The following is a 13878-nucleotide window of genomic DNA, read 5'->3' as shown; positions in this document are numbered from 1 at the left end:
TATCTAGCACGAATTCTAGCAAATTTTGGGCTCAAAATCAATTAAACAACTTCACATAGTTCTATTCAAAACGTAGTTACAGTTATAAACGAGCCCCAAGTGGCCGCTTAGTTTGCGGATTTCTAAAACCGCCCCTGGTTGTCGTAAGTATTAAGCTAAAACCTAATGAAAGAACGGCAATGAAATTAAAAAAAAACTGTTTTCTGGGGGTTAGGAATCCTGACACCAAAGTGGGAAACCACGGACACTCTGTCGTAGGGAAAGATGGACACTAAAATTTTTGGTTAATTTTATTTTTATTCCTTAAGTAAGGGTAATCGGAAGACATTCACCATCCAGCAAATAGAGAAAACATTGAAATATGCGAGAAACGGAACACCGGAAATAGCAACCATTCGTTATAATATTATTCGCTCCACGCTGATGAGGCTCTTTACGAAACCCTTTATCTTGCCACTACTTGGACAACTTTAATCAACAATAAGAAAAGGCATTGATATGGCATCGTTCAGCAATATATGGGATATTCTGTTGAGAGGAATGAGATGAGAGAAGATGAGATGAGAGAACTATAAAGATAAAAAAGTTGATTTTAACAGGGTTGGAAAAATGGCTGGACATTTTAACAAGTGCTTCAAACAAGCTGTTAGTGCCCGTAATAATGCTTTACCTTCTGCATAATATGATATGTTAGAAGCGGTGCTAACATTTCCTAAATTCACAGCTTAATGAACCGTTGTTGCAATTGGCCAAGAATTGGTTTATGTACGTACCAAGGCGTGCAAAGTAATAGGATTTGTTGAAATACTGTAAACCTCTTCAATCTCCAACGTTTTCTACAGGTGTCACTCTTACTCTTCTAAGTATCCAACTTTCCCTTATCAGGTGTCCGTTTTTTCCGAACATTTCAAAACTGCATAAATAACATGTTTTTTAAAACATTCACGAATATTTCACAAAAAAACATAAAAAAACGATAGAAACCTAAAAGTTTCAATACATTTTCTGATAGAACATGAGTGTGAGGTAAAGTATGCATATTTTCATGGCCGCAGTATTTATACACCCCTAGATTTTGAACATTTTGCTTTATGTGTCCGTCTTTACCTACATTACCCCACATTATTTTATTTGCCAACGACAAACCAAAACATAGCTTACTGTTGTTTACATGCCTTTTTAGATTAAGTTATTTGTCTACATGTGAGATACTGGTGTGATATTTGCGTTACCCTTGCGTTTGCGAGTACGATCGAAGTTAAAATAGAACCATGATCACTCACATCTGCACAGCGTATAGAAATTGTGGTTTTGTTTTACTGACTTTTCTTAAACTTACGTTATTATTTTATAGGGATGTGTACATTTTAATACAGTTCATGTAAACTATATTGATTAAAACTGCTTATAGCAAATTTTCCAAATTTCGTGATAAAACATAAACATTTAAAAACTTTAAAAGCTTAGTCTTGCGAAAATTGAATTCAATTGAATAATATGTTGTTTTTTTCTTCTTCAAATTATTAATTTATTAATTTGAAGAAGAAAAAAACAACATATTATTAAGTATAATTAGAGATGTCAACTTCCGCGATATAACGAAATTCGCGTCATAGATTCATAAGTAATGTAACTTACAACACTTACAATTTGACTTCCAACAACCTCGTTAGTTAAAACATTTTTAGATTCTTTTGTTTTATTTTGTTTTTCAGGTCAGCCTTTAAGCTATCAATTTTAGATTGATTTTTTCAGATGTTTTAGACATTTTCGTTCCAATCAGCACTTTTTGAAGGAATTAAGGAACTCACTTTAAAAGTTTGATTATCTGTATTATCATTTACTTTATTGATATAACTTAGGAACATTCATTATTTTAGCATTTTTATTATGCACTTAACGCTTATGCTTCCTACACTCAATTATTTTATTACACGTTAAAAAGGTTCTCCGACTTGGATTTAAACTAATCCTGCCCAGAAAATACACAAAAAAATAATAACTCCATTAATAGCCCGCGCGGGCACATTTGATAAATTTAAATATTCACTTACTGTCACACTCCATCATACACCCGAATTGAGTTGCCACTCGTTAATTCTAATATAAACGTAATCATTGTCCCATAAAATGACACCACTTCGCTCTCAATTTGTCGCCGTAATAAAGAACGCGTGGCTAATCGTTTGCTTTTTGTTCTGCTGTCACACTGTCCCTTGTAGGTCATGGAACAGATTTGTTTTCGTGATTACTTCTTGCCGGAGCGACAGCCAGCCAGTGCGATTCGTTTGTTTGTTCTTTCCATTTTTTTCCGTGCGTTTTCTTTTTTTTTCACCCATCGTTTGCCCATTTCGAACGTTTGACGGTGAAGCACCATGCGCCTCCATTTTATTGCTAAATCAAGTCCACTGTTTCTGTCTAATTATGCTATGCTGTCCAGCGCTCCGTCTGACTGGCTGTAGGGAAATGGTTGAAACAAAACAACCATATCTCGCCCGTCAGTAGGGAGGAGGTTTTTGGTGAAATAAAGAAAAAAATATCACTCTCAGGGGGCAAACTCAGGCGCACAAAAAGCAAGCAACGACTGATTTTTTGACCTCCACCAATTGGGTGCATCATATCTCCGTACACGTGCTAGTGTACCTACGGTGGAAAGCTTTTTTTGCCTCATGCTACAGTGAAAACATGGAAGGGAAAAAGTACGCACAGCACAATGGTGAAAGTTAACCGCTCTCGAGAGTGTGGGGGCCCAATTCTCACCCTCGGGAAACGCTGTACCACCACCACCACCACCAGCAAACGGTCCTGGTGGTCCGACTTTGAAGTCATTCCCCTCTGTACTCCATCGTACACGCACACCTCACCCCACCGTGTTGCGGCAGTGCGGCACAGTTAGAGGACGCGCATAAATCGTTCGCTTTCATTGTTTCGGTACACCGGCACGACAACAACAATAATCATTTATTCTCCGAATAAAGCGTCAGGGTGCGGGATCCTTTGACCTACTCTCCGTCACCTGCCCCACCTCCCACGCCAAGTGGAGGAAACACAGTGAAGTTGGAGAGCAAAAGGAAAATAAAGGGAAAAGTCATGTGCCAGCAGTCGGCTATTTTTTATTTGTACAAACGAAACAGCCAGTCAACGCTCGCTACCCGCCACGGCACGTCTCCCGCGCCCGCGGAGTGGAAGTAAATGACACGAGAAGAAGGAAAAAGGGGCATAAAATAAGAATAATGAAGCGAGTGTTTTTCTCCGAGACGCTTTATCTATCTTCATTTTCGTTTCTGTCTTGGTTAGCGATTTTTCGGGCATTCGTGTGGGTAAGCTGCTGTTGTTTTCTCGGCGTGTGTATGTGTGTTTCCACGATTCTTTGCATTTTTTGTTGTTGTGTGACATAGCAGCCTGCACAATACGCCTAGGTTGGATTTTCTTTCAACTAACCAAAGCACAAACAGCCTAAATAATAGGGCTGGCACCAACGTTGGACCACAAAAAGAAACACACACATACACATACAGAGTCGACTTGCATGAAATGCCAGCTTAGAATGGTGGTATGAACAAACGAATTCCAGCTGTCGTCTAGTACCGCGCCGAGCGATTTCAAGAGCAGCCGCGAGTTTTGGTTCCGATCTGTGCGCGGAACGAGCGTCAGTCCGGGAAGCAGCTTGAGACAAATTTGCATTCCATTGAGTAAATTTTAATATTGAGCCAATTACGCACCATTTTGAGTTTCATACCGGGTGAGTGGTTTTCCATTCCGTTCCAGCCGGCTCGTTTGGCCCCTGCTCTGACACTCTTGCCACGCCACGGTCGGTCCGCGCTGGTCTGCCTTTTGAGTGTGTACACTTGGAAAATCGCCCTCCTTGGTCGGCGTCAGTTGATTGGACAAAATAAAAAGAGCGGCTTTGAGCAAAAGATGGCCCGCGAAACGTACTCGGTCGCTCTTTTTCTAGCAAACCGAACGACGAATCAATAGCGTACGGATGCACGCTAATTTGCCGATTTAGCCGCGGCGCGGCTGTTCAAATTATGCTTTACGCTTGATATGCTCTGCATTGCGAAACGGCCGGAAATTCGAAAGAACACTGCAAGGTATCCTTTTGAAGGCTAGCGAACTGCTTCACCGATGGTGGAGTAGTGCTTTATTTCCGCGAATAGTTTTGTTTTACTAGAAATGGGTGTTAATACGAGTATTTGAGAGGGCTTAGGCTGACTATTTTCAAGTTAAATCCCAACTGTGTCAGTTTTAAACTCCAATTCAAAGCTAATATTATCTAAACTGAGCATGGTTTGATTGCCATGAGCTATAATTTACTAGCACTAAGCTGTTTGCTGTGGATTTTCTGTTAATTTTCTCTTTGAAGTGCAACATACAATTTCCTGTAAACATTGAACCATTTTTGGACCATAAAATATTCATTGGCACATGTCGTTTTCGACAGAAATTTTATGTGACTCCCATGGGTACGGGTCCATTTTAAAGCTGAGCATAAATTTTAATTACTACTCCTATGCTACCACTAACATGAAGCGATCACTTTTCTTAGTGCAAAGCCACTCTTATTATTGCACCATTTCGACCACTAGCCCAAACTTTCCATATCAATTACGGGTCACATACAGTTATGAAGTCTCCTGGCTCTCTACTTTACACCCCCCAGGAGGGAAATTCAGGTGATGTTGCCACAGCGACGTTCCTACTTCCACAACCGCAGCTCATCAATGTTGCCTTCCACCAATGTTCGTAGATGTTTTCAAACGTGCCTCCTTTCAACTCACTCCACTCGAGCATTCAACGAACTTTGACAAACTTTTGCCATCGTAAAGCATCCATCTACGTTGCCCGATGGGCGGTACGGTACGGTTCACGGGGTCAAGCACAGCTTTGGACAAGGTTGGGCCAACAAAATTGTGGCAAAATATGTCCACCGTAAATTGAATCTGCGGTAAACGGTTGCGGGTGGAACAATTTATACGCTCGCAGGAAAAAGGAATAGGTTCTAGGAGTGACCAACAAAAAAAAAAGATCTACATTAAATTACATTCCTCTCGCTGTACCTCTGGGTTATGCTGGTGCAGAACTCTCAAATATGTGAAGCGTTCCACCAAGGTAACGAGCCACTGATAAAGAGTGTGAGAGAGAGGATGAGAGAGTGAAGAGAGAAAACGACAGGCGATTTCTGTCCGACAGTTTCTGGTACCACATGTTGGAGGCGTGAAAAATGGTTTCCCTCTCTCATGGCAGCTGGTGGCCGGATGTGACTCAAATGAAAATCTTGTTATGGTGCGAGATCTTTTTCGCTGACGTTCGGCCGTGGACTGGCTGGTGGGCTCGCGGCCGAACGAGTTGAGATGCGCTCTGTCATCATATTTGCTGCAGTCGACCAAGCGCCACCCGGTTGATGGCAGAGTAAAACTAAAACTGACATCGTAATACGTTCATCGTGGGGTAGATTTTTGACCCCATTCTCCTTCAACGGACACGGCCCCTAGCGCTTCGTGGGTTGGTTGGCAGAGGAGGGCGAAACATTACTTAACTTGCACATGAAAAGTTTCACTTGCACACGAATTTTCTATTTTTCACCCGACAGTTTTCAGTCTTGCTGAGCACAATATTGCCCCGCTGGGAGCCAGCCAGCAAGCCTGCCGAGTGGAATAACGCTCAAATCCTTCTTGGCGCTCCAATTATGCACAGCCTTGGGCCGGGTGCGTCTGGCTCAAAGAGAGAAGCTAGCTTATGGGCCTTGAAAGGCAGGTAGCAACGTCGCAAGCAGTACGCTGGCAGCACACGTTTGCCACTTTTAATTTATCACCTGCCGTCAACATCTCAACGAGCATGTGGGTCACGGCGTACTGGTCCCAGACAAACAGAAAGTGATAATGGAAGGAAATTCATTCCGCACATTGAATTACATGAGGGCACTGGTGCAGCTTTGCACCTTGATTGCGCACACCATAGTGCACTTCAAACGAGTCGCGTTAGAACTGCTTGCCCTTGCACTTCATAATCAATTTCGTTTCGGATAGTGGCAAAAGCACGAGCACTTAAGGAATGTGCCATTTAAACGCGACCCTTCGGGGCCTAGCGGGTCTGGCAGATGATGGAGAATAATTTAATATAATAAAATATTATTGGCTGATATGAACTTATTTCTTCATCATATAAATTAATTTCTTCAACATATACATTAATTTCTTTAAAAAAAATCTTAGGAAATGGAATAATAGTGAGGCACATATTGTTTGTGTATTTAATAAAATTTTATGAATGATATTTTTTCGTATTTCAACATATTTCAGTTAAACAAAATGTTTTTCCCTAATTACTATGCATTACATTTGATTTATTCAAGTTCGACGCATTTATGCACCATTTTCTGATTTTTTCTACCATAGCATCATTATTGGTATATAAAACAGGCATATTTCTATACTAGTTGTAGTCATAAAATCAGCAAAAATAGTCCATTTGAAAAAAAAGATTAATTACTCATATTGCTTAAAAAAAGAAAAAAATAAATTTTATCAATCGTCATATTTTACCAAACAAAACGCCAAATTTCGCATATTTAACTGACTAACAAATCACATCAATAACACACTTTCAGGTGTGGTATGACTACGACGTATAGTGCTATATTAAATCAATGGTATACATGTTGTTGGCACGATATCGACCTCGTGTAGATTAACAAAACGAATGTTTTTTTTTTTTAAACAAAAGGCCGTCAAGGACAGCTTGAATAATTTACTAGAAAAAAAAACACCAGATGGCGCTGTTAGGAAGATAAGGACAAAAAGATATCCCCAAAGGCGAGACAACTAGCGTACTAGAAATATGACCAACCAGGGAAAAGTTCAACAGCGGTCGCAAAACAGGATCATGCGGGATCAAGCATGATCAGTTAATCGAGAATAGGCGCCATCGGGAAAGTTAAAGCGAGAGAAAACAGACTAATTTCTAAACTGTGCAACAAACATTAATTATACACAAAGCCAGTTCTAAGAAAGTATATACAGCTACTCAACAAATTGTTACCAGGCGTAACATAGGTTGTATTTTCGAATTTCTAGTAATATACAGTTATTTTTCAATTAAATGTACACTACACTAAGCGTTTTCATCAAAATCAGTAAACTGAACGCCATAACATTGTGTTACAATTCCAGCTTCATGGGAATAAAACTGCAAATGTAATGAACACGAACACGATAACCATCGACACGCTAGAGATTCCCTTAATGTTGTTGTTGGGTTGGTTGTTACACCAAAGCACTGTTACTAGCCAACACTGTAGTTAATGCATTGCCTGACCACCGTGTGCGGGTAAAACGAGCGTGAATAATCATTCTAGCAGGTTCGTTAAATCGTGGAAACTCTGCTAGAAAAACACTGCACGCCATAAAACAGGAAGCAATAGTGCCCGATGGAATAAATTACAGCATGGGGAAAACTTTTACCCTGAAGCTCCGGCCACGACGGGGTACAACTGGGAGGCGTGTAATTGTAGCAATACGAGCGAACTGTTTCCACTGACCACTGCCAGAGGTAACTAGCAGAAGCCGTTACTATCACCCACCGCGGTGCACAACATGCACAATGCAGAATTCAATCTCGGAAACAGTCTGCCCCACTGGCTACAATGAGCGATGGGTGTATGTTTTGTTCGCCAACTTTCCTTGTTTGAACACACGCCGTACAAAGTGTGTGTGAGTGTATTTTGGGGTTTTTGTCGTGTTTTAATCCCACGCTGAGTTTTGATGTGCAGCAGTTTCGTGTATAATGCACAACGTTGCTGGCCGGTACTAGGCAAAGTTCTCTCATGCTTTCTCGCAAAGGCGGCGAATCGTTTACAGTACTTCAAAAATTATATCTCCCGGTTGTTTAATCTTCCGCTTTCCAGCATATCGAAGCGGACAGGCAAACAGTAAATGCTTGTTTAAGTACGGTACGGTTTTGCTTTTGCTCTGCGCCGCCATTGTTACTAGCAAATGTAAATGTTGTTGCTCTGTACCGGCACCCAGCTGCCCATTTCCACGCTCATCTCAACGGCTTATCCAACACCTTATGGTTGTGCGATCAGTCGGGAAGCTTATCCCCGTCCTTGCGCCCCTTGCGTTGCTCCTTTGCAACCCCGGCTCACCTCGACCCTATTTGCTTATCGGAAGTCATGTCGTAATAAATGTTTACTTTCCCTTTTTTATCGCTCATTCCGTTTGTTTTGCTCGTGCTCGGCGCACCGTCCGTGCGAGGTGAACAATTTTCCATTCCATTTCCCTGAGCGTAGAAAACCTTAAACCTCTACTTTCACCAACAAGCCCACACGCTCGGGACGGTCTCTTAATCTTCCAAGAACGTTCCTTCGTTTAACGATGCGTCCTTCACAATGTGTTCGCCCCTCAGTGTCATTGTGCCCGGCACCGAGCACGACCTTCGGCACATAAAAAGCGTATCGACAAGTTTATGATTTACTGATACGGATCCTGTTCCTGTTCGCAACTGTTAAGCTGCTGGTCCGTCACCAACCACTACCCGCTCGTCTCCGTATCATCTCTACAACCAAACATGTCGCACACGACTCGAAGTACACGACAGTTCATGCCCCGCCGTCCAGCCCCTGTGCGCGTCATGCGAAGTGATGACATAAAAATAGCCAGCCAATGAAACTCGATACATATGGCCACACCGCCACACTGTCAGCATCCTCTCAGCACCCCTCGGGAAGAGAGTCTCGGTGGCTCAATCGTAAAGAAGCTAGCATTTATGACTACATCACTTTGGTCTTGGGAGCTCGATCCATCTCGATATTGCTCGTTCATTGCCGCTGCTACGAGCGAGCGGCTCGGAGCGCGGAAGGTAAACCTTACACACCGAGCAGGTTGGCGTGATTCGGCTCATTCCTAAGCGTTTGCATTATCGAGCACGACCGATAAACATAAAATCGCAATAAATATCGGTCCAGGCTCAGGGCAGACTCGCCCACAACACATCAACCCGTGTTGCTCCACCGCTGACAGTACTTGGGCGCTGAGTAAAGTTTAGCGAAGGATTTAACCTAGACGCAAACATTGCTTATCCTACGATAGACGACAATATTGTACTTCAATCCTCTTACGCTTCTTGCTTTCCGCTCTCTCAGTCTTCCCTCCTTTTCCTTATCTCTGTGTTTCTACTAGCGGAAGCGTCTTCCTGGCCGTAAAAGAAGTGTGCCATAAAAGTACGCACGTCCAGCTCAACCCTTTTTTCTGCCTATCCACGGTGCCATTGACCACCAGATAGCATCCAAAGGATGCCCGTTCGATCGATCGATCGAGAAAAGAAAACCCGTGAATCGGTCCAAATGGGACCGATAAATCTCGGAACTCACTGTCATGCGGCCGGGGAGCTCGGCCCGGTCGTTTGCCTTTATTATTCATACTGAATTCGTCCATTATTTCTGGCCCCGGGCCTCGGAAATCGGAAAACCCGCCAGCCCATTTGCCCTCCCGGGTACACTAAAGCGGTGCTGTGTATTGGCAGCGAACAGGTCGCCCGTTCCGTTTGAAGTTTGATTAGGTTTCTGAATACCGTGCCGAGGCGTACGCTATGAGGGTTACAGGTAGTTTAATGTGTTATTTTCTCTGTTTTATTAGACCACCGCCACAGATACCCGCCAGATTTTAGAATGGCTTCGAGCCATCGAGGGTCGGTCTATCAAATATAGAAACCATTTGCTGATACAGTCGATACCGTTTTTCCGCGTCTCTTTCTCTGCAGGTTTACACATCGCACGAAGAATCACGAACCACCACGGACAATCTGATCTCGAGCAGTCTCACCTTACGGCTACACCTGCAAAGCTCGCACTTCGGTACGGGGCTGATGCCGGGACTAGGCGGTGCGTCCGGATCCGGTGGCGCACTGTTGCTGCGATGTACCGCCACCATAGGGAAGCTGTACGAGCGCTACACCGAGCTGGAGCTGGGCGTGCCCCAGCGGGATCCAATACCGGCCAGAGGTACGTATTGAACGCCTGCTCCCCCCCCCCCCCCCCCCCCCTCCCAGTCCTAGTACATTTTGCCGTGTGGGTTTGAAGTGTGTAAACAGCACTCCCGAACGATGGTCCCAGGATGATTAACCCACCGCGGTGCGTTTATCGTCGGTGGGAATATGCGAGAGAGGGCAATTTACAGCCGCTCTGGGCTGCAGGTTGGATCTTCTCCTCGTCATGCGCTATGTGTGAAGCTGTACTGGAATAAGGTGACTGTTGAAGAATGACTTTGATCTGTTATTTTCAAACTGGGCATCCTTCAAACTACAAACGCCATTCGATTGCAGAGGGATGGTGCCGGATGTTGGCTAGGTGTCTATTTATATTAATACCAGCAGCGATAGAGCATATTTAAGATCTTTTACGGGCGTTAGTGTTTTTCTTTTGGAAATGTTTTCTATCATTTGTACTGAGAGCCCAACAATTATACGCAGCAATTACTCAACCATACAGACAAAACCCTATTAAAACTACTTCAACTCGCCCAACCAATCGAAACATTACATCAAAAAAGTAAAGATCAAATTAAACAATATGTAAAAAAACGGTCTGAAACATTTTCTTCCGTTTCAACATTGTCACCGTTTTTGGAGCTTAATTCACAAAACACTAATAACTTTCCTCCGTCGTACAGTGCAGCGCAGAATAGCAATGGTATCATGAGATGGCAAATCAAGAAAACTCAATCAGAAGCGGGCACCGAATTCGAAGGCCACAATCTCCGGCTTTGATTAATGGCCCTGGCACCATTACGAAGCTATCGCTTCGTTACCATCCCTCCATCGCACGCTGGACACCCAGACAGAATAGGAGATGTAGGACGGGCTGGATCTGGTCACAAGCCTCAAGAGTATAGTAATCTATTGGTTGCGCTAGTGTTTCACCAGCGGCCACCAGTGGATCGAAATTGGGCCCGAAAGCTAATCAACAGATGTTTTTCCGGTCACTTTTAGGTGTGCCTCGTGACTGTGGACTTTCCCGCTTTCAAGAATGTTTTCCTTCTTCCCTTTTACCCCGGTTCGATGCGAGCCGTGGTGATACCATCACACCGATCAAATGCTTAAGATGCTGCCAGTCTCTTTACACCAGATCCAGTGTAGCAAAATTGATTTATCATTCTGACACGCTGGAATGTGACCTCTAGCTCTCACCCTCCACGACTCGGCCGGACCGGAAGGATGATCAAACGGACATTTGGGGCCAATTCGAGAGGATTAGATTAGTTCCGGCTGAGCAGGGCTTGGGCTATAGGGCAGAGCAGGAGTGTCCTCAGCGCAAGACACCAGTGTCGTTTGGCGTGGAAAGGGCGAAAAAGAATCCAACCTCATCATTTGGGGCCGACCGGAAAAGGTGACCCCTTCGCTGCGATGATATGCATGCGTGTGTCGCCATCCTGCTGCTGGAAAAGGGCGAAAAAAAGAAGAATAAAAATAAAGAAGCAATGGGAGTAAATTCACCATAATCTTCACGCTCGCCCGGTTTTCGCAGAGCAAACCATCCTACGCCCAATTTATACGCACTGAATCGACGGACGCACTCACATTCTCTTAATCAACTGAATAACGCTTTTCCGACAATCTGATTAGGATGATTTGGCGCTTCGTCGAATGTTGGTCGGCTAGTGTTTTTTTCCTTTTATTTCCCATTCCCCCGAATCCCGGGCTACACACCGACCTCAAAGGCCCCGGTAATGGGGACGGCAGCATCTAATGGAACTTTTTTGTTGTTGTTGCTGCACCCTCTCCATTTGTTTGACATTCTCTGCTCCAAGAAATGCGCATTGTTCTATCGGGGAGGGAGGCCAACCAAGACTCTTGAATCCCTTAGATCCTGGAATCAGTCAATGGAAAAGTATTTTTACGCCCGTTTTGCACGGGACTATGGCCCTTGTCATGCCGTTTTCCAAAAAATAAACCTTTTTTTGTGGTTTTTTTTTTTGTGAATAGAGATTTGTTTTTGTGTTGGTTATTTTGTATTATGTTTTGTTTTTCTTCTTCAATGAGCTTTAGTCATGTTCGCTTTTATTGTGCTGTCCAATCGAACGGATGTTGAAAAAATGCTAAATTTAAATCAAAGCCAATTCAGGGTCATGCTACGCCGATGAAAGCCATTGTGGCGTGATAATTCTTTTTTTCTATCTAAATTTTAAGAAACCATTCTAATCCGCTCCTAACCAAAAATGATAAAGAGATCAATGGATGAGTTTCAAAAAGCTACGATCTGATAAATTACTCGAAGAAAAACCGTCTATGAAAAGCTTGACTGCAACAACAAAAAAAAGAAAGGGAAAAGGACAACACAAAGGCCACCAATCGAGAGCATCAGAATCCTTTTTATCTTCCTTTCATCTAAGAAAGGCGCTCGTTTGTGTGTGCGAATATGTGGGCTGGGAATCACAGCGATAAAAGCGCTTGGATGGTTTGTTAAGAAGATTACATGAAAGGGTTTTAATTGATTAATTGAACCGCAAGCCAATCATTTTGGACTAGTGGTTTCAGCAGTCAACGACAGGTAAAGGCAATGCATTTTAATTTTTCTGTTTCTTTTTTTTTTTTGTACATCAAAATGTTGTTTTTCTCCAAACCTTATGGATGGTGGTGAATGAAGATGCGGTGATCCGTAAGGTGAACCTTGCTATAAAGAGAAAACAGTCCACCGCTATGCTGATGATTAAATGAGCGATAAACAATGATTAAATAGATGCTTTATTTCGTTAGTGACAGTGGTACTTTAATGATTTAGCGTATGAAATGGTTGGAAAATGGGGAGTTAAAAATGTTAAATGCAAGCATTATTTAGTTAACATTTTTATTTATCTGTGTTATTTTTTGTTTTAATTCAGTGCGCGATCTTTTTCCTTGTGTCTGTAAACTGTATCATTATCTATCGATCGCTCTTTTTCTATTTATTGACTTTTCGTGTTTCATTTCTTTTCGAGGGCATTTAAACCGTTTAAAATTTGCTCCTTTTATCGCAATCTAGTGGAAAATAATAATTATGTACATGCTATTAAAGATTACATTCAATATTATTATTTGGTACGGAACCTTACGTTGTGATTGATTTTTAGATGTTCCTAAGAACTGTAACCGGGCTCTGAAAAGCCGATGAGAAGCCACATTGTGTGCTTTTTTTTTGGTTTTGTTTGCTAAGAACAGCCGATTGTGTGCTTTTTTGTTACCAAGCTGGGTGTTTTTGCTTGGAGTTCTGTGCCACGCGTGTGCCAAGGATTTGTTAATCATATGAGAGAAGCGTGCTGCTTGCTTAAAGATTTGAATGACAAGAGATTGATATTTCGCGATATCGCTTTATTTATACTGCGTAGATTAGTTGATGGTGTATGTGAGAGACACGATCACCCGTCGAACAAAAATGGACCATTTAGCAAGTTGCTATAATTGGGAACGAACAATTATTTTATTACTTGGAAAATATGCCACTCAGGTCAAACATCCGCGTCTTGCATGACATTGCTTATTTTGACACATTGCAATCTCAGATATCGCTAGGCAAGGATTTGTTTTAATGTTTTGGCCTGTAACGTTGCCAGAAACCAGAAACAATCACATGTTGCCAAAAATTGATTTATTCAAAAACTTCCGTCCTTCAGAATAATAAAAATAAGCCAGCGTACCAAAATGAGTCTGATGATGCTGCTTTACTTCGAAAGTCTTCGAAAATACTTACTCGAAAGTCTTCGAAAATACTTACTAGGAATACTTCTAAAAGTTAATACCAACTATGAGAGAAACAAAATTGTATTAACGGGATAATCAATTATATATCTTTCGTCTTTCTTCTAAAGACGATTTAAGAAACATGCAAATTATAAGAGAATCTAATGA

The 13878-nt window shown here is 42.4% G+C and overlaps 1 protein-coding gene across 5 annotated transcripts in view; it reads left to right on the top strand.

Moving 5' to 3' along the window:
• The window catches only part of LOC1274515 (uncharacterized), a 142341-nt gene that overhangs the window by 123518 nt on the left and 4945 nt on the right, over positions 1-13878 (top strand). For all 5 annotated transcript variants that reach the window (XM_061643917.1, XM_061643919.1, XM_061643918.1 and 2 more), the window contains exon 7: positions 9760-10000. In XM_061643917.1, coding sequence (XP_061499901.1) covers positions 9760-10000 — 241 coding nt within the window. The remainder of the gene's footprint in view (positions 1-9759; positions 10001-13878) is intronic.

Source organism: Anopheles gambiae, chromosome 2 (genome assembly GCF_943734735.2).
Source record: "Anopheles gambiae chromosome 2, idAnoGambNW_F1_1, whole genome shotgun sequence".
NCBI lineage: Eukaryota > Metazoa > Arthropoda > Insecta > Diptera > Culicidae > Anopheles > Anopheles gambiae.
Note: the sequence above shows the minus strand (reverse complement) of the source record. Positions and strands in the feature narration are given on the sequence as shown.